At 42.9% G+C, this 26,379-nt stretch overlaps 1 protein-coding gene across 3 annotated transcripts; it reads right to left on the bottom strand.

The window, feature by feature from the left end:
- Positions 1–344: 344 nt before the first annotated feature.
- On the bottom strand, positions 345–14,402 carry DIS3L (DIS3 like exosome 3'-5' exoribonuclease). 3 transcript variants are annotated; one of them, XM_058033377.1, is made up of 17 exons: positions 14,279–14,402; positions 11,581–11,734; positions 10,706–10,834; positions 10,115–10,250; positions 9,224–9,400; positions 8,243–8,321; positions 7,207–7,386; positions 6,486–6,655; positions 6,015–6,176; positions 5,087–5,334; positions 4,251–4,343; positions 3,163–3,696; positions 2,377–2,531; positions 2,111–2,289; positions 1,652–1,797; positions 945–1,119; positions 345–873 (listed from the first exon to the last, which is right to left on the bottom strand). In XM_058033377.1, the coding sequence occupies exons 2-17, from the start codon at positions 11,622–11,624 to the stop codon at positions 562–564; spliced, it is 2,919 nt and encodes a 972-aa protein (XP_057889360.1). In that variant the 5' UTR covers positions 11,625–11,734; positions 14,279–14,402; the 3' UTR covers positions 345–561. The 3 variants fall into 3 exon arrangements, with proteins under 3 accessions (XP_057889360.1, XP_057889361.1, XP_057889362.1); XM_058033378.1 differs by lacking the exons at positions 7,207–7,386; positions 14,279–14,402 and having other exon boundaries at positions 11,581–11,705; XM_058033379.1 differs by lacking the exons at positions 6,486–6,655; positions 8,243–8,321; positions 9,224–9,400; ... (2 more) ...; positions 11,581–11,734; positions 14,279–14,402 and having other exon boundaries at positions 7,207–7,260.
- Between the last annotated feature and the right edge of the window lie 11,977 nt (positions 14,403–26,379).

Genomic DNA, 26,379 nt, shown 5'->3' with positions numbered 1-26,379 from the left:
AAGCACCTCCCCTGAGGGAATGAGACCTTCCTTCTCCTGATCCTGCTCTGCTTGAGCCTCTGATTCATTCTCTTCTTAGAGTCCTGGTTTTCCTTACACAACAACTTTTCTCTTTTTAGAATGAAGAGGAATCACCCCTTCTAAAGGGGTGAAAAGTACTGAATTTCTACACAATTAATTAAGCCACTACCCTCAGGGCAACAAGTGCTACTTTATGAAGGAATTGGCTTTTTATGACCTTGTAGGAAAGAAGGAAGTATTTGGGTTTGAAGAACCTTATTTGTGGACAACATCAGCAAAGTAATTTTTGAAATGATTTTTGAAAGAATTCACAGCACACTGTCTTTAGTCTGAAATATGAGCTTTATCAGGTATAAAATATTTTCATAACGCATCCATACTCATAATCAGATAAAAATAATTCTTATTTAAAATAGACATTTAGCTTCTTATTGAAAGGACTCTTGAATATTTAAATAAACTGCTTTTTTGAAGATCCCCAAGCACTTGTGCACAGTGAACAGGAGTGGGACAGCCCCAGCAGCTGGGGCAGGTCCCAGTTCAAGTCCTGATGTCCTCTGTCACATCCAGCAGCGCCAGCTCCCGGATCTCCTCCAGCAGCTGGTACAGGCTGGGCCCCTTGGTCTGGCAGAACTGCCGCGACTCCTCATCCATCACTTCCAGCCTGGCTCTGTCCTGGGCACGCTGGGCCTCCTCTGCAGACTGGCTGACTTCCTTCACCAGCTCAGACTTCAGCCCGTGCAGACTCCTCTGGGCAGCCTCGGTGTCCGCAGTGTGGTGTGGGGTGTTGCTGATGATCTCCAGCTTGATGGTTTCAGCGTGGCAGCGGGAACTCTGCACGAGGATCCTCACCTGCAAAGCAATACTGTGCTCGAATTTCTGATGGTGCCATTTCCTTTCCTCCCTTCACAGGAGATACTCACTGTGATGTGATCGAAAAGGCTCAAGGTCATGGAGTCTCCCGTAGTTGTAGTGGAGGTGATTTTATGCTGAGAGCGATGGAGGGATCCAGGCTTCCACTGGCAGCTCCCAGCCCCTTGGCAGGAGATGACCAAGCCCTCTTTGTTTTTCATGTACGCTGCACCTTTGATTCCGTATCTACAGCAGAGCAGAGAGAAGCTGTTCTAACCATTTTCAGGTCTCTTAGTTTTGAAACCCACAGGCTGGCTGAGATTATAGAAAAACAAGAGGAAGGGGCAGGCATGGCAGGCTGATAATCCTGCCTCAGCAACAGGATAGGTGGTGTTAAAGAAACCCAGACGTGAAAACAGCATGGAGACAGTGACTGAAGTGTTTTGAGCGCAGTGAAGCAGAAGTGAAATAGTCAGTGATCCCTTATCTTAGTGCTGGGTGGGGCCTGGGATGGATCAGTGATGGGAGAAGAGCAGCTTTACAGGTTTTTCCAGCCAGACCACGAGGAGACAGTTCCCTGTTTTAAAAGAAGCTCCTTGAAGAGATGCAGCGTGTTTGCCCTGGGTTCTCTGTAAGGCAGCAGCCTTTTCTGTTTGGGGAGGCTCCTGAGCCCGCCCTGTGGAATGCTGGGGATGGCAGATGTGAACTGAGCTGTGCCAGGCTGTGCCCTCCCAGCAGCCCAGGTGTCCCTCCCAGCCCGTGCCAGCCCCGGGCTCACCGTGGCACGAAGACCAGCACGCCGTTGGTGCGGATGGAGTAGATGACCCCGTCAGCCACGCAGCGCTCGTCGCTCTCGGCGCTCCTGTCTCGGAAGTACATGCACTGGAAGAGCTCTGTGGATTGCTTCTGAGCACGCTGGGCTGCCTGCAGCACGCCACACACACACAGAGACAAAAACTTATGTAAATATTCCAACAAGCATCTCTGCCTTTGACTTCCACAGCTGCTTTTTCCCACTCTTACCTGTCCCCAAGAAAAATTACATCTAAAACAAAATCCTACATGCAGTGCAAGTGAAGTATGAACACTTTTACTACCACTCTCAGTAGAAAACTGTTATTTTAAAAAACCCCAAAGCACTACAAATAAAAGTAAATGATACTTTTAATTCACAAAAGCCAGGAATGGTATCCCACTCCCTAGGGCACCATGGAGGCTCCCAGAAGAACGCCCTTACCCGGTTCCTGTTATTGATGTGTCTGCACAGTTCCTCCAGGTCCTTGTTGCTGATGATGTTGTCCTTCACATCCCCCGTGGTGCCCCTCAGGGTTGCTGCCATCAGGAGCCTGTGCACAACGATGTCAGCGTATCTCCTGATGGGAGAAGTGAAGTGAGTGTACTTCTCCAGGGCCAGCCCTGCCAGGAGAGAGGAACACAGATGAGCAGTCAAAGCCTCCCCCAACACTGAGAAATCACAGAAAAGGCAGGAAAGTGACCAGGTACCATAATGATGAAACTGCTCCTCAGGACAAGAGCCAGTTGAGAAGTACAGGGCGTTGGACATGGCGTGGGTGGCCATGGAGCGCAGCAGTTTGTTCACAATGGGATCCGAGGGGTCGTTGGCTCTGTCCAGAGACTCGGCCAAAGCCTTGTTAGACCTGGCAAAAAGGTGTTAATTCCAAAGAAAATTACACTATCCCTGCTTATAATGGCTCACAGTTAACAACAGCATAAAACCTACACAGAAGTTGATACTTATTCATACAAAAATGGCAAGCAGAGCGATACTGAAACTCTAAATGCAGTTTGGTAACAGCTCTGCTCTAAGAAAATGTTTAGAAGAATCCCAATTTTCACTCAGTTGTCTGCTGCAACCGATGCCCTTCACCATAGCCTTCTCATGTTATCTTGCCCAAGTAATTATTAATTATTTTGAGTCATTTAAAATTACTACATTGCACAGAATTCACCTAATTTAAACCAGTACTCTCTTACACAGGAAATACAGTGCAAACGACTGCAGAGCTTGACTACTGCACAGTGACTGAACAAATGTTTTGTCTGGGTATGGCTAAAATTATTCAGCCACTGCCATTTGGAGTACAGCCAGCAAAATGCAGGCAGCTTCTCCTGGTCAGAACATCATCAGAAAGGTTCTGACAAAACTCCTTTTAAATGCTATGCAGTGTCTCTTAACATTGATAATCAGAGCTGGAATTGTTTAACAATACCATGGCCAAACAGTTATTTGCTTAACTTTAATTACATAACTTTAGTAATAAAAGCTACCGTGTGTCTATTGAGAAGCCTTTGGCACTGGCACACTCCCGAAGCTCAGTGAAGAATTCCTGGCGTGGTGGAGGGTGCTGCCGCAGCAGAGCTTGGAGGGGGAAATCCTCGGAAATCCTTTTCGCCACCCAGTGGTTGGCCAGGATCATGCATTCCGCCACGGTCTCGTGCACTTCCAGCGGCTGCTTGGGGATGAGGTCATGGATATTCCGTTTGTCATCCAGCTGCACTCGGATCTCGATCCCCTCCAGCTCCAGCGCGCCGCAGCGGTCCCGCTTGGCCCGGACATGTCGCGCTATGTCGGTGAGCTTGGATATGGCCCAAACCAGCTCAGCCAGCTTCTCCTGCCTCGCTCCTTCCTCCAGGCCTTTCAGCTCCAGGATGTCCCCCACCACACTGGTGTCCCCATCCAGCAGCCCCTGGGCTGTCTCGTACTCCAGCTTGTAGGCAGAGCGGATCAGGGTTCTGGTGTACTGAACCCTCAGCGTCTCCAACGATTCCTTCTCCAGCTCCCACAGGACACTCACAGCGTATCTTAAACACAAGACCACAGAGTTCTGGAACAGTTCTGGTACACCTAAACTCCCATTACAAGCACATTCAACTCTTAGAAATTTATAGATTTAATTCTGGTTGTGGAAGCATCATTTTTTTTTCTTCGTGAAACCAGTGCTCAGCAACCACCCCACTGAATAATGCACTTGCCTTTCAGTCTCATGCATCACAACTGAAATGAGCTACACAGCAGCATCTTCAATTCATCTGCTGAAGCAGAGTACCCCTAAGGTATAAGGTCTCCTTTATGTTAAAGCAGAGCTACACTGTGATAGTTATTTTTGCCCATTTTTATTTCATTAGTCAGATGCATCCACAATGAACATCTCTGTACCCTGAATATGCTCATGCCAGCCTTGCATATCCTCATGCCAGCAGCCAATTGAGCCTGTAAATTGATAGAAACTGGTCTATAAAATTCACCCTACCTGTGGTACAACTGAAAGGTAATTTTTAATGTACACAGTTCTTCCAGTAATAATGCAAAATGACCTGTGGAAGTGTTCCTGCTGAGAAGAACCCCCCAGGCTCACCTGTCCACGCCGCTGAGGAGGGAGCACAGGTCGGCGCTGAGCACGGAGGGCAGCATGTCATAGCGCCGGTCTGCCAGGTAATACGTGGTGGCCCTGGAACAAAACACAGCCACTGCTCTTCCCACCCACAAACACTGCTCCACAGCCTGATTTCAAAAGGTTATTCCCACAGAACACTCAAAGGTGCAATACCAAAATCAAATTATTTAAATAGCTATTTGTACAGTACAACCCTGATTTTGCCTTTCTTGGTATTTCAGCTGCCATTCATGGCAGAACCAGGGCTGGACAAAATTTGCTCACTGAAGAAGAGGTGACTTAATCAAACCCCTCTGCTGCCTCCACATTATACTTCTTTGAATCTACAAAGAATACAGTTCATTAAGTGATTCAGCAGTTTAAGTTCAAGACACCGGCAATAAAAGAAAAAAGAGAATGAAATATTTGCACTTTAAAAGACAAGATTGAATATTAAAACATAAGCCTGACAAATACCTCTGGAATTAAATTCATGTAAGTCTTAATTCCATCTTGTGGGTGTTCATCTCCCTTGGAATGCAAACAAGTGGTTTTCAAAAGTACTATAAGTCACAGATGTTAAATTAGACTACAAAGCAAAGAAGAGTGATTAGGGAAACATAAACTTGTATAGCTTTCTGGAAAATGTGTCCAAATAACAGCAGAATGTCATTAGTTACCTAATAGTTTAATTATCTTTAAGAAGTCTTTAGTAAGACATGAAAGGTGAAAGCTTTCTTTCCTTCCAAAGTTTCCTTAGGGTAGCATCACAAACTTCTGAGCTCCATAAACTTTCTAATTTCCAGAAAATAACTCACCTTGCTCTGGCCTCAACATCAGTGTAGGAATTTGCTGCCACGAAGTGAGTCACATCTGCAATGTGCACCCCCAGCTCCAGGTTCCCGTTGGGCAGAGCCCTGACAGAGAGAGCATCATCCACATCCTCACAGCCCTTGGGGTCAATGCTGAATATCAGGTGGGTGTCTCTCAGGTCAAGGCGTTTTTTGGCCTCCTCTGGACTCACTTTCCATGGATTCTTTGGAGAACTCACTGGCATTTCACTCATCTATACAGAAATATTGTTGATGAACATAGATTTATGTATTTTCTACAAAAAGATGCCAACAATTAGATTTAATTAGTTTTTTAATTCTTCTTTTGTTTAATTTTACAAGTCCATTACATATACTTTACACAAAGGGTGGAAAAAACTGAAAAGAATTCTGTGTGTATTAGTAACCAATGTTATTAATGTGGTGATTGTGCAGCTCTGGCAAATACAACCACTACATATTGGTGTTTAGTCTTCTTCTTTCTATTAATTGTAGGTATAATCAAAATCATTACCTATGAAAGCTGGTTCATCTTCCAGTTGAAAACAAAGTGTTTAATACAATTACTTCAGTAGGATGAGGCCTTTAGGATCAGTAGCATAACCACATACTAAAGGCAGAAAAATCTTAAAAGTCTACCTCAAATTTGAATTAAGAGTTGGTAATCTTCTCCTCACAGCAAAAGGATTATCTTAAAATCACTACTGACTTGAAAATCCATAGTATCAATAGAACCACCGATCCAAGAGATTCCAGAAAAATGAAGTAAAATTATAATAAATGTTCAGCTTTTAAAATGGACTTTTCAAAAACCCACTGGCAACAAAGATGTTGAGCTGTAAGAGAGTCCCTCTCTGAGAAACAAGACCCTGGAAATGAACAGAAAAGACTGGATCTGATCACAGAGACAAACCTGGATTTCTGAGAAAGGGGCAGCACAAATGCTGTTCTCCACCAGAATAGCAGCAATTTCCCCCTCGAGGTCCCCAATCCTGCCCAGCACTCTCACAAAGTGCCCGTTCGGGTACAGCGATGTCGACTCCCAGGAATCGATGCGCACCACAACTCTGTACTCCTGCAGGGAGACAGCTCTGTCAGAGCAGCTCTGTGCCCCTGAAAAGCACAATTTATACCCCAACACAACCTTACATTTAGCAGAAAAAACCCAAAGCAAGTGGTATGTAAGTGCTCAGGGCAGCTGGACTGTGGCCCAAATTCAGACCTCAAGCTTTGTTACCTGGCAGGAATTGAACACAATCCTTCAAGGCAGAAATTGAACCCTCACAGATTCTGTTTTACCATGGTTTTGTCAAGGAAAACATCATTAGAGCTTATATTGCCCACACAGCTTTGTAGAACACAGAGAACACTTCAGTTAAATTACCTGTAATGCCTCAGCCTGCTGAGTGCTGATCCGGATTTTGGGAATTCGGTAATCCCAAGGTGTTACAAGGACTTTCTGAGCATTTCTGCCCTGGGACTGGCTCTCTTCTTTAGAGGGGAAAGTGACCACATAATCCCTCCAGTTCTTCTGGATGATTCCAACTACTTTACCTTTAAATCAGGAACATTGTGCATTAAAGAATTAAACAGAACCAAGAAAGCAAATATGTGGGAATGCAGGAGATTCACTGCTTTGTAAAATCAACTGATGTGTCCCCAAATCTGTTACAACTGCCAACAACATATGGTGTGCAGACAATACAGTGTGTCATAAACTACTGTTGGCACAGGCAGATTTTAATGAGCTTTTATTTATGTGGAGACTAACTCATTGTATAGATTTCAACTGATACGCAACATAAATTATTCAGAGATTCCCACTGCTGCTGAAATGTGGCCAGTTCTAGTAATACAGAGAATTTTTAATAGCAAAGAGCAAAACAAAACATGATTTCCCTACAAAAAGAAAATTAACCTCTTGACACTTTTAGCTCTGACCTCAACAAACTTCTAAGATGCAGCTCCAGCTGCAGAGTAATCATTTCAAACAAGACTCTAAGTTCCCATAATACCCAGGCATGTCACACGGGGATACTTTTTCACCTAACTTTTTTTTTCCCCATTATTTATCAGCAGGGAATTCAAAAGATGCTCCTCCTTACCTGTGGGCATAGGGTCACCCGTGGTGTCTGCAGGTGCTTTGTCCTCAGTCTCATTTTCACAGAGGGCAACAGTTCTTCCCTTCCATTCATGCACAGGCAGCAACTCAACCACAACCACATCCCCGTGGATTGCACGATTCCGAGCCTTGGTCCCATAAATAAGGATGTCACTTTGAAGTTCTGTATTTAAAATAAAAGGAAACAGAACCACAATCTTCTAAAAAAATTCAAATCCGTCCATTCTTGGCAGCATTCTGCTGAAATAACAGAAAATGACTTTTCCAATACAATTACTTCTAAAAAGGACTATTGGCAAGAAACTAATACTAAAAGGAAATGAAAACATTTTCCTCTTTTTTTTAAGGATCTTGTAAGGAATTCTGTAAGTGATCTTTTGGATAAAAAGCAGCATAGGCTGGGATAAGTTCATTGCTCTCAGGCAGCAGCTATAAAAGCAGCACAGTTAAATTGTGAAAGCCACTGCCACAGGATTCTGGGGAGGATTTAGAATAAAACAAGCTTTTAAAAAATAATGATTATATCGAGCACTGGTTTGACTGCAGGGTCTGTCACAGGAACATTTGAAAGTAGTTATTAGTGAGAGCTGGGCCAGTCTGTCTGTGCAAGGGCAATGGACTGTTCCTTCAAAGGTGATGATCAGTAACTCATGCCAGAGAGACAATCCTGGATCACTTTGGATCAGCTTGATCCAAAAGGCAATTTTCCACTTATGTTCACAAAGACCAGCTTCCTAATCCTGCCAACATCCATGCAAACCCTTACTGCAGTCAAAGGAGTGGTCACCTGAGGCTAGAGCAAAGCACAGGGACAATCTGCACCAGCATCTCCCTTCAGAGAGGTGAGGCTAACAGGACAAGAGGCCAGAATTTGGCCAAAGGGGGTAGGAAAGAGGAAGGAGTTCTCCTCACAAGTTCCACCCTCTGGTTAATCTTCAGCCTCCTTTCTGCCCATGGAAAGCACACAGGCACTGCAGTGTCAGAGCCCTCACCCCCTTTGATAACTGAACACCTCTCACCTGTGTCTTTGCTGCCAACCCCCTGAAGCCGAACAAAAGCTTCCAGCTGTGCTCGGTGCTTATTGACATTCAGTGCACCCTGGAAGAGACAAACAAACCAAGCAACGGGTGAAACAGTCACCCTGAAAACAGACAACTTCAAAGGACAACATTTTGGGGGTTACAATTATTTTTGCATGAATTAGTTTTTTTGAACACAGCTGTTCTCTCTACAGGGGGGAGTGCAGGGTGCAGGACTTTAGGTACTCACTTCTGGCAAAGTAAATTCTTTTAAATGCTGAATTTATTTGTAAGATGGTAAATGACATTTTACTCCAAGCATAGGCAGTATAAGATTACTTTTGCTGTCTACCTTAGCAGAGAATCTGGCATTATTTCAACAGGAAAGAAAAGCTTCAGTCTTTCTGTTCATATTTTATTCCTGCCTCTGCTGAAATTGCCAAGAAAGGAAAAAATCACTGCCTCTAATTCTTTAAATTATTTTTAAAAGAAGGACACTTGTCTACCAACAATCCATATAAAGGCCCTGAACAGCCATAAACCAGTAAATTAATTTCATTGACTGGGAGATCTCTGTGCAAATGAAGTTAGAACTGCTGCCTTTGTACAGCACTATTTATATTTAAGAACAAGGTCTCTCTGCTTCAAATCACACCTGGTCTCTCAATTTACTTGTACATCACATATCAAGTTGAAGAAAAAGCCAGCAAATTTCAAATCCTCAATAGCCAAATCTAACTTCTCCAAGACAAAAAAAACAAACAAACAAAAAAAAAACAAACCACATGTCACAATACAGCATAGGGGAAATATTTTGAGAATCCTAAGAATTCTAATCTCTTTCATCCTCTTGATTTTTGTTTTCTTTCCCTCTTCCCAGCACAGCCATATTTCTTTCTCTAATCACTCTATTTCAGGCAACTCAAGGGATCAAGCACAAAGACTGCATTGTTGTGTGTATGTTCTCTATGTAACAAATACCTGCAGGTATCTCCCAGACTTGATCCCAGCCTCCAGCACTTCCACAGGTAAGTGCTCAGGATATTCCTTCCCATGGTTCTCTTGGCTTTCGCTCTCCCGCTCACGCCGAGCTTGGACTATGGAGTCAAAGAGCTCATGGGCAGCCTTCAGGTCAGGCCAGAAGTTATCCAAGTAATGCTGTAGGCACAAATAGAAATAAACAGAAAAGTACTCTGAGACCTCTGTTCTTTCAATAATACATTTGGAAAGCCCATAATGGACAGGATCTGTCTCACACTGCACCCAAATAACACAATGGTAATGATGAGTCTGCTCTGAACCCCACAGATCTGTCCCAGGTTCAGCCTAATCCACTGCTAAATACAACAAAGGTCAATCAGTTTGGTGCAGCTTTTACTCAGCATCCTTTCACAGCCAAACATGAACATCCCATGCCCAGATCCCACTGAGTTCCAGTGGTATCAGAGATGGACACCAAAATGAAGAATGAATTATGTTAAACATCATTGTCTCCTCAGCAGTCCAGGCAAGAACACTGTCAATGGATATTTAGGCTACAGCTGCTTATGGACTGCTTGCATTCCAGATTTAGGCAGCTGCCTGAGGGAACTGATCACTGCTCATCAATGGCAAATTCCTTAAAAACAAGGAAAAGGTCTCCTGAGAAAGATGACCTCTATCCTCAGAGCTGCTGTTTATCTTTCCAGCTCTCTGCTTTTTTCTGAGATTCCCACAAGTGACGTATTTGCTTGCTTTGATAAATGGAGATATGAGCTACCTCACAGTTTTCTTGAATGTAATCTCTGGCATGATTTGCAATATACTTTAATGTACTTGGTTCATCATTTTGATGCAGCATAAAGGAAGCCTTTTATTTTTCTGGCACGTTACCTTGAAGGAAATCACAAACACTCCTTCTGTTTCATTTCCGTACTGCCTGATAGCATCTTCATCTTCTGTTACCATAACAACTGGCATCTGACCCAGGCAGTGATTGTGATACCAGGCTGCTGCATTGTAAATATTCCTAGAAAAGCAAAGTTTGAAATAAGACTTCTGGCACAGCTCATTTGCTACTTGCAAGATTTTGCTGGCTTTGTATAAATGAGATTTTGATTTAACACCCAGACTCTTGAGAGATATACACCGAGCTACAGAAATGTTTTTCTGCAAAAATGTTCCTGTATCGTTCTCAAGCCCCACAAGAAGAGAGGAGAATGGAATGCTTCCTCCTGCAATGAGGAAACATTCATGTGACTTTAAACTGATCCAGCTTTTTCTTTAGCATTATTGCATTTAATTTAATTACATTTTGTCCATTTCCCTAAGAAAACAATGCTGATACTTCTATAATCATAAAGCACAATGCAGACTTGCAGTGCCTGTGAACTGTTGCAGAGCTAAGCAGAGCAGGAGAATGAACTCTCACGTTCCTAAAATCACGATGCTGTGGAATGTGACACTGCAGAGGCTCAAACAAACCTGGTCTGCCACTTCTCCATGGACTCTCCCTTCTCCCTGGGCAGGTAGCAGTGCTGGTGGAATTCATTAGCAAACACAGTACAGTCGTGACGGGGATCCTTCAATAGATTCCGTAACTTGTTGTACTGCCTGCAATGAAAAAACACAAATGTGTTCTTGTGCCTGCTTTTGATAATGCTATTTTAACTCCACATGAAAATACAGCTGAAAAACTCCAGGAAAATTACTGTCATGCACAGAGAAATGCACTCATTAAATTACCACTGATGATAAATCCTAAACCATCACCTGCAAGCAAACTTTATTAAGTTCCATCATGAACACTTCTGATTTTAAACATATTTGTTTTCCACTGAGCCCCACAAAACATCCTAAGTGTTCAGGAACTTGTTTTGTTTGTCACTTCTGGGGCAAGTGCTATTACTTTAAAAGCCTTCATGCTTTAGAAATATGGGAAGGTCCTGAGAGCAAATTTTACTCTGAAATGCTATGGCAATGCCCAGGTTAATGTCTGGTGAGAGAAGTACATACAATACTATTAATTGCTCCCCAAAGACAAATGCTCAGGCATCAATAGAGCAAACCAAAACCTGTCCATAATCTAGCTCTGGGCACATAATAAATCATTACTGCAAAGTCTAATGAATTCCTGCCACCAGCCATTTGATTAGTTAATAATGCTGCAGGTTTCATATTGCTCCTAGCAAGTGAAAACTATGCCAGGCATTGATATCCATGGATCACAAAGGATCCCAGTCCTTCCCCTTCTGTAAAACTACATTATGACACTTGAAAGGCCTAAAAAATTATACATTTTATAAATCAGTATTTTTACTTCAATCTAAATAAAAAAGAAGTTCTTATGGGATAAATACCTGCGTCCTTTCTGATGTTGCACAGCCTGACAAGCTGTTTGCATGAAAATAATTCCTTTCAGCTCTGGAAACTCCAGAATCTCCAGGTACTCCTGAACAACCTTGCAGTCGGGGACAACATAGTGTGTGACATCATCTGATAACAATTTGCCATCTAGAAGATAATGCAGAGTTTCAAGGTTCAAACTTTCACTTGAAATAATGGTTTCTTGAAAATATTTCCTGATATAAGAAAATTAGAGTGTGTCTCCTCAAATGGGTACATTTCTTTTTCTGATGAACAAAACTACTAATATTATGGTTTAATCTGTGGTCCATAAATTTGTGACAAACCCCTTTTGCATCCACTGATGCCAAAATTTAGTGCAAATTCTATCCAGAGGAATGAAAATATCCACTTTCATTATGAAAAGGCTATTAAAAGAGCGAAGGTTACAGCTCTTCCTCTGCTTCCATAAGAAAAAGGGACTATACATCTGGCACAGAAAATCTTTTCATGGAATTTCTAAAGGCTGTAGAATTATGAGCAGTTCCTTTACCCTGCTCCCACAGCCCTCTCTGTTCAAACACACCATTTACAGCAGGCTCTTTACATAAAAGAGCACAGGTAAGGGTGCCTGTAAAGAAAACCACTGCTACTGCAAAGAAAATATGTTTTTAATCCTAAACTATTAACCATCACTGTTAATTTTCTTTATACAGACTCTAGCCCTTAGGAATATGCCATCAAAATACCAGACACAACACATCACAGGTGACATCTTAAAAAGTACCTCAAAATTCAAGAGTTTAATTGCTTTTGGTATTTCAAAGATTAGCCAAAAGCTTTCAGACGGGAGGGGATCTCCACTGTATTTTTTTCTTAATACCTATTTACTATTTATTATAAACACAGAACTCACCACAGTGCAGGCAAATTATACAGAATATAGCATATAGATCTTGACAAATCAGGTTATTTTTATTATTCTTTAGAAGCTGACAGGGGACACTCTCTGAGCTGTGAGCACAAGAAGTGTGACTCCAGCCAGCACAGTTGTGCACGCAGTAACTTGGCCTCATCTCACACTGAAGGCTGATAATGGATGATGGCAGCAGATATACAAGAAAGCTAATATTTATTAATAATTCAGAGGAGCATTAGAAGTGAAATGTCACTGGAAGATTTAGGAGCTGTGCCATAGGAAGCTATCCTTGCCTAACCCATCCATCTAGAGCAGAATAACTCCAGGCAGGCACAGCTCACCCCTACAAGCACCTGCTGATGGGATTTTTGCAGGCAGTCTCTCACAGGGCATGAAACAGATTTGCTCAGCACACTGTGTAGAGTCAGGAAGGAAAACAAATATTTCCCTCACATCTGGGTTACCTTGAATAATCACACAGGGACATACTCTGACAGTCACCTGTAGAACAATTTACATTTAAGTACAAAGGAGGGGGAGTTAGGCACAGCAGGAAAGATTAGAATTTTTTCTGATATGTGCCTTTAATTTATCCTTGAGGAATTCACAACCAAATGCAGTATTTCAGGGAGCAGTAACTATCACTAGTCCTGATCTCCTATACAGCAGTAATACACTATAATAATCTAAGTAGTACATCTTCTGCCCTCAAGTGCAACCTAAATCAAAAGTGAAAACATCTATGCCAATCATAGTTCCAAAGAAAGAAAAAAAAAACCTGTCACAATTCTCCACCTTTTCTTCCAGGCAAGCCATTTGGTCGATTTCAACAGGTTGGATATTATGTTTGTTATTTACCAGTCATTTTCCTGCATCAAATAAATTGTGCTATTGAACAACAACAACAACAAACCCAACTGAAATATCAACCACGGCTCTGGTGATGATCTACGATGCACATAACAGCACCACAGTACGTAAAAACAACAACAAATGCAGACATCAGAGCCTGGCAGCCTTCCCGTGTCTGAAATGCCCTGATATAACACAGGCAATTACATTTAATTACTGAACAGAAATAGCTGCCGATGCAGCATTACAATGGCTTCAAGATAATGGCTTGGCCCCATTGTAATACTTAAGAGGTATGTATAGAATTTAACTCATGCTATAAACCACCACCCTGCAGAAATTAATTCATTTTAAAGGATCTTTTAAAACAAGAGATGTGTAAAAATTGAACAATCTTTTAGCCTTTTATCACTGCCAGTAAACTGTTCACAGTTAAACCCTCTAACAATCAACTCCTCGATTCCTTCGGCTCTTAACGCCTCGTTGATTTCTCAGGATCCTGCTTTAACGGAAAACCATTGGTATAGCCGTGATTTGTTCAGCACCATCCGGACACCCCAGGATGGGGATCACCGCTTCGTCTTCAGGGATAACCCTTGCCCGAGGATCATTCTCTGTCCTCAGGGGGTCCCCCAGCTCAGGGATCACCCCAGTTCAGGGGTCAGCTCTGCCCAGGGATCACCCTCTGTCTCAGGGGTTCCCCCAGCTCAGGGATCACCCCTCGCCCAGGGATCACCCCAGCTCAGGGACTGCCCTCAGCTCAGGGGTCAGCTCTGCCCAGGGATCACCCCAGCCCAGGGGTCACTTTGTCCCCAGCTCTGCCCCCCCGCACCCGCGGCCCCGGGGACGCCGCCCACCGCCCCAGCCCGGCCCGCGGGCGATCCCGGCTCTGTCAGTGCTCGCCCCCGGCTCCCCCCAGACCCCTCACGGCGGAGCCTCACCGCGGGCGCAGGCGGCGCGGCACTGGGCGCTGCGGCACAGGGCGCTGCGGCACGGCACGTCGGGGCGCAGGTAGTGCTCCCGCACCACCCGCACGGCTCGGCCCTGCTGCCCCCGCAGCTGCAGCACCTTCTCCGTGCGGAGCATCGGGGCGGCGGGGACCGGGGGCACCGGCCGGCAATGGCGGGGACCGGCGGCCCTGAGGCCGCGACTGCCGGGGCGCCTGCGCGGGGCGGGGCGCGGGGTCACAGCGCGGGGATCGGCTTCAACCGAGGGGCGGGAAGAGAGCGGGTGGGGCGGGCTGAGGGAACTGGGGCGGGCTGAGAGAACCGGGCGAGATGGAGCTGAGGGGACTGGGGAGTGTGTGAGGGAACCGGGCGGGAACGACCTGAGGGGACGCGAGCTGAGGGAGCTAGAAGTGGAGCTGAGGGACAGCGGGAACGAGCTGAGAGACGGGCGGGAGCGAGCTGAGAGGACCGGGGCGATCTGAGGGGACCGGAGCGGCTGAGGGACGGGCGGAACCGAGCTGAAGGGACTGGAACCGGAGCTGAGGGTCAGACGGGGACAAGCTGAGGGACAGCGAGGACGAGCTGAGAGAACGGGCCGGCTGAGGGAACTGGAACCGGAGCTGAGGGGCGGGCGGGAGAGGGCTGAGGGGAGCCCGACCAGTGCAAGCCCTGAGGGAGCCCAGGGGCTGGGCGAGCACAGAGGGCCGATTCCCTTCAAGTGAGGAATGCAGTTGTGTGAACCTCCACGGTCTTTCGCGGCATCTTCCAGGAGAAATTCCAGGTCCGTTTCTCACCCCTAATTTTGTGTGCTCACATGCCAGAGCGTTCCGGGAGGTGGGCATCAAGGCCAAGGGTGTGTAAGGAAAGCAGGCAGCCCTAATGACAACTTATTTCACAGCACTGACAGATGAAGTCTAGTCCAAGACGAACCAGAAAAGCAGTGGAAGGTCAGGAGTCCAAAGCAGTGTCTCTGGGTCTGAGTTAGTGCTCTGTGTCTGTAATGCTGCTAGTGTGGCATTTTGGAGATGATTGTTTTGACTCTTAGATAAGCATTCATACTTTCTCAAATGATAATTGCCTACACCATAACTTCACTTGAACATAAATACATGGTGAGAGCTGTGTAGTGTTTGTCCTTAGGAGGGAAAAAACCACTGGGAAAAAGCCAAGGCAGTATGTCACTGTATGTTCCTGTTTATTCTACTTCTTATTTTTCACATGTTTTATAAAATGTGTATCTCCAATGACTAATACTTCTGAGTAACCAATTTGTGCCAGTAAATGGAAGCGCCATCTGTAAGAAGCTGATTTGCAGAAGCCAAGTTCTCAAACATCTGAGGAGGAGGAGGTGTTATAACTTAGTGAGAGACGACCAAAGTGTAGACTTGGGTTTGGGAGTCAGGATGATTTCAGATATATTATGTAAGCAGGATGTGAAGGGAAAAGGAGAGCAAAATGCTGGAGCTCTTGTTCAACAGGAGCAAAGATGAAGTAACCCATACTGATAGAAAGGGTAAGAAAAACTCAGCATTTGGTAAAAAAAGACATTTAGTTGAGTTTGAAATGTAGCAGATGCTGATTGCTGACACAGTGAGGAATGCAGACCAGTGTGCTTACTCAGTGACATTCAATGACTGTAATAAAACAAAGGTTAATTAAACAGAAGTAGCTGAGATCACTGCTCCCATTTGTGCAGTTTCACAGAGGAAAATAGAAGACCTTTGGGCCGAGTTCATGCCCTGGGGATACAGTTGAGTAGTTGCACGTGTATTTATAACATCCCAGTCTGAACAGTTTTATCATTCTTGAGTTTCTCCACTTCCTTCCTCTCTTAGAAGAAACCTCAAATGGTTGCAAGAGGCCAAGCTGGAGTCACTAGAGCCAAAGAGAGCTATTGTCACTTTATCTGACAGCTGAATTTGTCCCTATGAGATCAGAGATGAACTTTCCTGCTCTGGTATTTCATGCTGATCTGGTAATTGTCTTTACACAGGGCAAGAAGTTTGTGCAGGGACAGCCAAAACTAGCAAGATAACATGTGCATGTTTATTGTTTAAAAATAAAAGTTGCAAAAATGTTGTTGTATCAATATTAGACGATCTTCCCAAATGTTGAAGAATAAAGATGAAATGCAGTCTGCTTGCAGAACTATGGGACATACATTGCTTCATAGAGCTTAACTTCATAAAGTGCTTTGTAAAGAAAAAAATCCTGATAGAATGTGCTCCTCACTTTGTGCAATGCCCCTGTGGATAGCAGCAGCCAGTGCTAGAGAAGGTTTTGTTTTCACATGGGCAATAGAAGTCTTTAAGCTGTGCCTGCCTGGGATGGGAAGTGGGAGCCCCTCAGGAGCTCTCCCTGCCTGTCAGCAGATGCAGGACACATTTCAGTGTTACCTTTTAACAGAAGTGTTTGGGCAAAGAAATTTGGGGTCACTGGAGAATTCCAGCAATTGGCTCCAGTTTCCCAAGCCTGACTCATCTGACAAATGCACAAACAAGAGGCAGGAGATAAATCTGGATCCACACAGTCATGGAATCAATAGAAATTGTATCTTTCCATTTGAAAAAGGCCTTTTTATATATTTTCTTTTCCTCTGAGTACTCTGTGACTGAGGTAGAGGATGCAAGATTTGATTATCTTCTAGCATATTTTTGAAGTTGGTTCTCCCATTCTTAAAGCAATTGTGGAGCAGTTGGCAATTCAGCACCTCCTTCTAACTCATCCTAAACTTGATAAATGTTCTTTTCTCTTGGAGATTCCTTCTCCTGGATCGCTGGCTCAGTAAAAGCCAAGTATTGTAAAAATTGCACCCACATCTAGAAAGGTCTCAGGATTAATATGCCATTCCTTGCACTCATAAAAAAGAAAGATATCAGATGATCTTAACAATGTCTGTTTTATGTAATCCCGTGTCCACTGGCATTAATTATGTCACCCTCCTTTAATTGTTTTTGTCAGATCTCATGTTAATTAGACTGTTATTTTGCTTAGGATTGCACTTTGACTGATGATTATCTCATTTATCCTTTAAAATCACTTATACAGCGTTACAAAGAGAATGCTAATGTTCTTCTCGTTTTAGCGAAAAGAAAACGATTTTTTACTCGTGCATTTTTGGGCTTCCGAATATTCCCGGTGCATTGCCAATGCCCCGCTCGTCCTTGGCGTTCGCAGTGCCGGACACCCCCGCTGGGGGACGCTCTGTAATCGAGTTTGGGCTGAAATCGGAACTTTCCTTTCCCTGCCCGTGTCTGACGGGCTAAAATTCCACCTTTCAGCTTCCCTGAACAAACTGCTTGCAGTTGTTTATAGCATAAAGAGACAATTTTATCCACAAAATAAACTAGAAAGGGATGCTGCTCTATAATAAAATAATAATAAAAAAAAAAGGCTTGCAGATCTCTTCAAGCATGTCAGGAATATGAAACTACACGATGTTTACAATTATTGGAAGCATAAAAGCAATTTATCACAATACCTGATATTTACTATAGCATGCATTTGATCTTCTTTCCCCCACCCTTTTCTTCCATGGATGCAGTTCAAAAGTTTACAGAGCGGAATGCAAAGCTGTGTACTCTTGTGTTTCACTTATTTTCTGTGCCTTGGCTTAGTTTATCCAAGGCTTTCCCTCTGTACTTACTGATGAGAGATCCTAAGTATTATTTAAAGGGAAAAAAGCCTTTATGCTGAGATGATTAGAGTGTTTGTTTCAGGGAGCTTTAGGTTGTTTGCAGCTGAGAATACCTTGGTGTAGTGCAGAATTTCTGCTTTCATAAAATATGCTTCTATTTGCTATGCTAGAAATGATGAAAAGAATTTGGATCAAAGGAGAAGGCCCCCAGATCAATCATTTGTCATCAAAATGCATTTGATTGGGTGGGATCCTTGCACTGGGATGATGCTCAGGGTTGTCTCAGCCCCCAGAGCAGCTCCTGCAGGGTGCAGAGGATAATGGTGGTCAGAGCTGGAAAGACCCAACAGGTCAGATTTTCCACCCACTTCCAGACTGGGAGTGCTCCCTCTGGTACATCTCACTCAAGCCTGGGGTCAGTGCTGCACAATATCACACTAAGGTTTATTTATTTATATACCCCAGTAAATAGAAAACAGAGTAGCAAGGGTGACTTTTTACCCCCCTGCGTTCAAAATAATAAGAAGTTTCTAGGTGAAGCTGATTAATTCCCTCTTAGGCTCCTATCAGCAGAAATTAAATGGGGTTGACTCATGGGGAACTCTGCAGTTGTGATTTGCTCTACAAATGAGATATAAGAGGTTTTCCTTGAGAGCTCAATGATGTATAAAAGGAAACTAAAGGAAAATGTATTACACTGCATTTCTGGGCTGCAGCTGTGCATCTTAGGTGCCTTAAATTCTTCTTACTAAAAGCCCTTGAGCAAAGATTTTACGCCCATAACTGCTCTATCCTCTGGCAAATCATATTGCCTGGCAGGGCTGGGTAAATAACAGGTTACTCTTAAAAAAAAAAAAAATTACAGAGGAAAGAATACAAGATTTCAAGGTATTTTTTTTGTAATTATTGTCAAGAACTAAATTTCAATCATCAAGTAATTCAGGAATATCTAGTTGTACATAGTAATCCTTTAACCTGTGCTGTCCTGTTCTGTATGTAGTGATATTATTTGGGTTTCCTTGATGTCCCTGTGTGATAACTGACCAACAGTGAATATTTTTAATTGAATGTAAAAGTCATAAAATGACATATGTACTGCTAACCACTTATTGTGCAATTGGAGGTTTTCATTTGGCAAATGTTCAAGCTTAAAATGTGTTTTTCATGATTATTCCCCTTATTAAAGCTCATTTGCTATTCATGGAAAGTGAGCACAAAAGAGATGTGAACAGTCAAAGAAACTCATTTAAAAATTCAAATGAATATCCAAGGGAAATGGAATTCAGTGTTTGCCCAACTCTACTGGGACACTCAGCTGCTGAACATCCTTAATGGGTGCCTTTGTCATTGTCCTCAAGGCTTCCATCACAAATGCTGCATGGCTCCTTACGACTTCATATTGCAGTCATTATGCAAAATTCATTCTTGATATGGTTCAAGTGGTTCATTAGAGGGAGGCAAGGTGAGAGTGTGTTCACCACCTGCCTGCTGCTTTTACAAATGAGGCAAGAAATAATTTGTTGTGATACTGACTGCCGAGCTCGCTCGGTGTGGAGTCAAAGGAACTCAGGTCTTTGGCCCTTGCTGAGAGCTGAGACATCCAATGGCCTTGCTCATCCTGGCCTCAGGACTCCAGTTATCCCTCTGTGTCTTAGGGATGGGAAGGATCTGATCATCAACTGTGGGAACACAAACCAGTAACTGATGTTTGTTTTCTACCTAGGCTGAGCTCCTGCAAGCGAAATTACACCTTTATTCTTCACTTGCTTTCCTGGCAGCAGGCTGTGCATGCAAGGCTCCTTCCTCTCCACTGCTTTCACACACAAGTCCAATTGAAGTAAGTCAGTGGTCAAAAACTGTCCTCTTGGTCCCAAACACCTGACAGAACCACCAAAGTGCTGCTTCTTACCACCTCACTAAATGGTGCAGTTCCTTATTATGCTGAAAATACAAAGTGATGTGAGCAACCACATCGCTTCTAGGGATAGATAACTGCAAAAACATCTTGCATCATTCAGCCTGAGACTTTGGAGGTGCATTTACTCCTGCAAGCTGAGGTCAAAGGCTGATGCTTTTCAGAAGGATCTTGCTTCTTAGCCAAATTTTTAACTGCTTCAATTAAAGAAGATCAGATTTTTTGCCTGGAGTCATATGGCAGCTCAGTGGCTCAGCCAGGGTTGGAGCCAAAAATCCATTCTCTTGGTTCATCACCCTTGAATGCAAATAGGAAATTTAATTCTGCTTTATGAAGATACTAGGCAGATTTTATACATTTTATATTTCTGGATTGTATACAATATATATTTCTGAAAGAGACTGAACTGCCATTATAATGAGGAAACAGTCTAATGGGTAATAAAATTTAAGAAAAACAAGATACAAAAAATGTTTCTAGAGGAAGAAATTGGATCTTGAGCTAGTAGTTTGTGGCAGCTGATAAGATGTGGAACTTTCTGAGGATGTGAAGGACATTAGAATGCCAATCAAATACCAAAATACTCATTTAACTTGAGAGACTGCCTGATTTTTTTACATTGATGCTTATTTTAGGTAATTTTCTACTCTTTCCCCAGCTGCCCATTGCAGAAGTCAGTGTGTGGAGGGAGTGCACAGCACCAGTGTGAGCAGGTGTCCCCATGCTGGATGAGCTGGTGCAGCTGCAGGTAAGGGAAAGGTTTTCTGCTGGTGCACCAGGAAAGCCAAAGGGCAGCCCCAGCTGTGGGACAGAACTGTCCTGGACTTACAGTCAGGTGCCAGGAATGCTCTTACAGATATGGCAGCCCATACCTTCAGAAGCATGGAAGAAGAGGAGGGGCAGTCTCAGATTATTTCTGTCTAATATTTTTGCTTAAAATTGAGTTCACCATGTTATTTTCCAGCTTATCTCACCACCCTTTTTTTTTTTTCCCCTTTCTAGAATGGCCCATCCCTTCAAGCTTCATTTTCGGAATTTAATATCTCCTGTTGATGATTTCTGTTCCTTATCTTCTCTTGATCCATTCCTGCTTCTCTTTTAGATTCTGTCTCCTTCAGTCTCCAACTAATGTCTCCCCATATGTCAGATTAAAAAAAAAAAAAATTTACAAGATGCTGGGCTGTGAAAGGAACTAGGGAATGTTTATGTGGTTGCAGCAGGCTGACCATTAAAGTGACTTTATTTCTACAGCATTTCAGATGCTGGGCTTGACAGTTTCATTTCCGAAACTATTTATACTCACAAAAATCCATAACAGCATTTCCATTATTTCCTTATATGATTTTTTGCCTATATTTTATCAAGTCATCTTCTTCTATTCAGGCCTGATTTCAGACAATAGGAATACAAAGTGGAAAAATCCTTTCTAAAAGAGACTGTAGCTTTTTATCTATTAAAGCATCTTTCTGTATCCCAACACATTTTTATCTCAGCCTGCTTTTCAGCTTCTCCTGTTGATTTGATCCAATGGAATGACATGCAGGGGAGACTTAGATGAAAGCTACACCTGAAAAGGGTGTGTGCTCAGAGCTGAGGAACCTTGCTGAAGCTGCCTTCCTCATTATCCAGCAAAGTTCTCTCAGCTCTGGATCCTGATTGCAGACCATGCTACATTAAAGCAAAGGCCAGCTACAGCTGTTGCCTCCCACTGAAAACACAGAAGGAGTAGGTATTTTACTAAGATATCACCACTGGACATCACAGCAGAATGGAATGGATAAAAAGGATGGATTTTATATTCTTGCTTTTCTAAATACCATGCTGTCCAAGCATTTATATATGTGATGTTCTATTTTTTCATCATTGTGAGAAAAAAAACAACAGCCAAACCATAACCTGCAGTTTTGAAAAGGAAACTACAGCTAGCATTAAATATTCTTGAGCAACATCAGTGTATTAAATTCTGGCACAGTTTGCATAAAGAGACTGTGTGGCAATTTGTAAGAACATGTGAAATAAGCATGTTAAGAGTAGTCAGGTGTATCTTGTGCCTTGCCACGGTAGTAAAATCAGTGATTCCCAGGCTTTCTCATCTGGCAAATCCTTGCCAGCCCTCAAGACTCCTGCACAGACCCCCAGACCCCCTCAATGTCAGTGCCTCTTGCAAACAGAATAAAGACAACCCTTGTTATGATTTCACAAATAAAGTTTGGAAACCACCAGCCATAATGATGGCTTTGGTTCCCTGCAGCTCTACACTCCTGTGGCTCTGGACTGTTGCTGTGACTCCAGGGAATGGTGGGGTAAGCTTGGGGTGGAATTTGATGATAGCAGCACTGAGCTACTGAGCACAGCCCCTTTTGCTTGCCTTGGAGAGTCGCTGGCCCAGGAAGGTCAGCAGGTTGTTTGCTTCCTGCTGAGCTAATTGGCAGGGTGACAGCCACTGCTGCCAAACACATGCATTTGTTTCATCTCTGCTGGTTGGGGATAAAAACCACCAACAGACAAAAGAGGCCTGCTGTAAAAGAGCTGATTTAGAGCTGGGTGAAGATGGGTTCTCCCCTTAAACCCCAGTGTCAGCAGTAGCTGCTCTGGATGAGCACAAATAACACACACCCAAACTCACTTTGGATTGGTTCGGTGGGAGGAGGGGGGAACTATTGATCTTGGTATAATGTGAAAAGTTACCAGGATCAGGTAGATTTGGCATCTGTGGTTTTGTATTTAAAAGCTGATGCCACTCATAAGTGCCAGATTGAACGGATTGTAGGAGAGACGAGGAGCTTCCTGAGCTGATTTAAGATGCACCAAGCTGCTGTATAAAGGACATGTGCAAGGCCCAGGGGAGTCAGTGCAAAGAATCTTGTTAATGTTTATGGGCTTTTGATCAAGTCCTAAAGACAGACTCAAGAGCTGAGATGTTTTGACTTTGAAACAAAGGCCCTGGTGCAATTATATAATTTCTATTATTCTCTTTAAACTGGTGTGTGTTATTCATCATTCTGATCAGAACATGCTTTGTATCTCTGTCCTATTTCTGGTTTGATGATTGTGATAAACTTGGTAACCTTTTGCAGGCTGTGAAGTTGCACACTTTCTTCAGATCCTCTGTTAGGCCTGTGAAAGTGCTTTTTTAATTTTAAAGGACAAAATTTGTGTTTGTTTTTGCCAATTAGGGATTACCAGGGGCTAATCTTATTCTAAAACTGTAGGAATGATAAACTTAGTGACCCTTTTCAGCCTGAAAGCTGTACACTCCTTCATTTAGATTGTCAAAGTGCTTATTAAGTTTTAAAGGGAAAAATTTATGAGGCTTTTTTATTTCACCAGTTTGAGATTATTAGGGTCTAGTGGTAGTCTAAAAATACAGCTTCTAGTACAGCTTCATCTTTGCCTCTCAGAAATTTGCATCCTCTCCATCTGTATGGAAGGTACCTGTTGCTGCCATCTCCCTTTAACAGAGGGCCATCTCTTTGGTATCCTCAGGATTTGCAGGTTTTAATTAGAATGGATTTATGTTGATTAGAGTTGATGGGATTGAAATGCCATGTAGTTATTAATTTCCTAGTTTTAATTTTGCTACTTAGTCATACGTTACCAAAAATATCTTGGAAATGTGTTTTTTTCCCTTGTAAAGTGGCAAACCAGAGAAATAAATGCATCTCGGCAGGCTGTCATTTTGAGTACAACTCCTGCTAGATCCTGACTTAGAATTCTGTGAATGACTATGGAGCTGGATGAAAATGAAAAGAAATACCTGCAGCCAAGTGTTCTTAGATTTTCTTTGAAAACAGGAATGAACTTTCAGGAATTTCTGCTAGGATTTGCTTGGTTTCTTTTTTACATGTAAACACCAATGAACATAATTCCTTGAACATTCCAAAATTTCAAAATGTCCATTTTAATTTTCATCTCTGTAGCACATGCAAGACAAACAGTTTCTGAGCAGAAGTCAATATTATCCAGCACATGGAATGCTGTTTCCACGTTTGCAGGGAGGAAAGTGAAACGTAAAATAATGTGTGGTCCAGTCCAAGGGTCATTACAATCAGACTAAGGTGCATCCTCAGATGTCACTGCTACAGGAGAAGGTGCTGTGCTGGGACTGGCTTTGCAGGCTGCTCATCTCTGCAGTGATGAATAAAGGCAGTAACAAAATTTCCAGAGCAGATAAAAATTCAAATGATCCTCTTTCCTAAGGTCTCATGCTGAGCCCATTGCAGATGAAGAGAGGAGACCACAGCACTGAGATACACAAGTGGCAGAATTTTGGACTGGGAATGAGGACTCTGGCTTTTGCAGGGAAGAGGTTCAGTGCAGAGAATATTTATATTCAGTGCTGGCATTCAACTAGTTCCTAAAACTTCAGGGTAAAAATTTCTGCAGAAATCGATCCTAAAGATAAATTCACAGCTTCGTTCAGCTTCTCTCTTCTTTCTGTAATCAAACTCATTCCTCACTGAGTACAAGAGCAGTGAACTCAGAATTTCTTTTGATAAAAGCAGAGCTGAGCAGCATTGTTCCACAATGTGTCCAAATAATGCCAATTGCTGTAACACTACATTTCCTGCAGATTTAAGTTCTCTCCTTAATATTCTATCTATCTGGAGACAACTGTTTGAAGAAAACAGCTAAGCTTGATCATAAATTTGCCCCAGCATATTTAGAAGTATTTGTAAGTAAGATCTGAATGAATCTATCCTATGGACTTCTTCCAGAATACCAAGCACCAACTTTGGTCTGCTTCAGTCCATATTTTAACTCTATTTCTGGCTTGCTATCACTTTGAAGTTTGGTCAGCTTTCTCCAAATGGGAATTTTCTGAGGGAGAACAGCTTTTGGGATCCATTGTGAAGGAGCAGAACTTTGGGAAACCTCGTTGCATTGGTGTAGGCAGATGGAGAGAATCAGGATTCTTCTTTAGCTCCTGGGTCTATGCCCCTTTTTTGGTCTGTGCTTGCTCAGGGCTGTTCCAGCCTTTGGGTTTAGGTGGAGGTGAAAGAGAAATTCAAAGAGATACAAACTCAGGATGGGGAATATTCAAATAATTGACTCAATCACAAATGCAGCTGATAATTTCAACCTGTAAATGCCTGCTTGGTGTTGGAAAGTTGGGAATTGGTTGGGTTTCTCCCACAGCCTTGATTCTACCTGAGGCAGTACTAGGAGGGATTTCCTGCAGACACACAGGAACATGGCAGGTAAATTGTCCTTTCAGAACCAGAAGGTGAAGGTGTGCTTGGAAGCTATTGGTTTCTTGCTTCAGTTGCAGTGTGAATTTTCTGGATAAAAGAAAAAATCTCATCTTGCTGTTATCCACACAGGAATTTGCACTAAGAAGCCAACCCTTGCAGTCTGACCTATATGACATTGCTGTTAATTATGTATTATAAATGCTGCTTTTCCTATTTTTTCAGGGGGAGGGGCCTCTTGGCTTCTCAGTTCATATGCATTGCTCTCATTAACATTAATAAGAATTTAGGTGTTGCAGAGTGATTTCAATCTGTTTTGATGTCATTCCCCAATACTTACCAGGGTCATGTGCTCCAAATAAAGGCAGAATGTCAATCTGGATACCAGGGTGTACTTGGGGTCCTGTTTGCTACAGAATTACACCCTGAAGCTCCTGGAGCCAAGCAGGATTCCATGGAGCTCTCTTACACGCTCAGGCCATTCTGATCCATCCAAGGAGCTGATGTGCTCATGCCACAGAGCTGTCACAGCCATGCTGCAGCACAGAGTTCCACTCATCCCTTTGTGGGAGGCTGGTCTCTTACCCAGTTTCCTTTATAATAAAAGGAGTAATAGCTGTGTGCAACTGAATTTCTCTGCTGTTTTTGTTAGTGGATCAAATTCCTCCCTGAAATAACCAGCTACAGTTCAGCTGAATGAAGGCTATGGCTTCATTTGCATCATTGCATAATTATTTACTTCAGCCTTACCAAGTCCTTTGTTTATTTTTAAATTCACATCATACTAAGCAGAAAATAATGTCATGCCCTGGAGCAGTGCAGAAACCCTGATTAAGAGAAATAGTGGACACTAAGAATGATGGTAATACACAAAGGATTAAGAATGGTATTTGAGTTTCTATAGGTCAAGATTTACACAAACCCCTTGGTCACTGGCCAGTTCTTAACTCATTTTGAGTGTCCTTTTTATTAGGATTGGAGAGCAGACTTAAAAGCTGTATTAATGAAAAAAACAATTGGCATGATTGAACCAGGCCCTAAATGCATAGCGTCTGTTGGAATTAGATGAACAATTCCTGCATATTTTGCTACTGTAATGCAGGATTAATGTTTTCTGATCATGTTTTCATTACTTGTTCTTTGAGAGCACTGAGACAATTTGAGTGAATCTTTGTATTTGTAATGGGTCCATCATGTGGGAAAAGATAAATGAACGTGATTCTTGCTGTCCTTATTTGGAGAGATCAGGAATGGATTGGGAAAGTCAAACAAAACCTGGGCAGAACTGGCTCTAGTTCAGACTGTATTTTCTACACTGCCTACAACTAATATGTTTGTATTTGATTTGGAC

This window comes from Melospiza georgiana, chromosome 13, assembly GCF_028018845.1.
Source record: "Melospiza georgiana isolate bMelGeo1 chromosome 13, bMelGeo1.pri, whole genome shotgun sequence".
Lineage (NCBI taxonomy): Eukaryota > Metazoa > Chordata > Aves > Passeriformes > Passerellidae > Melospiza > Melospiza georgiana.
This window is presented reverse-complemented; position numbering and strand designations above follow the sequence as displayed.

What these genes read in the sequence shown, in the direction of transcription:
- DIS3L (XM_058033377.1), bottom strand. Translation starts at nt 11,624, where the DNA reads ATGCAAACAGCTTGTCAGGCTGTGCAACATCAGAAAGGACGCAG. An exon ending in AGCAGGCTGAGGCATTACAG is followed by an intron (nt 6,177 to 6,485) that starts GTAATTTAACTG and finishes GTCTCCCTGCAG; the next exon opens with GAGTACAGAGTTGTGGTGCG. An exon ending in GGCTTCTCAATAGACACACG is followed by an intron (nt 2,532 to 3,162) that starts GTAGCTTTTATT and finishes CCTTTTTGCCAG; the next exon opens with GTCTAACAAGGCTTTGGCCG.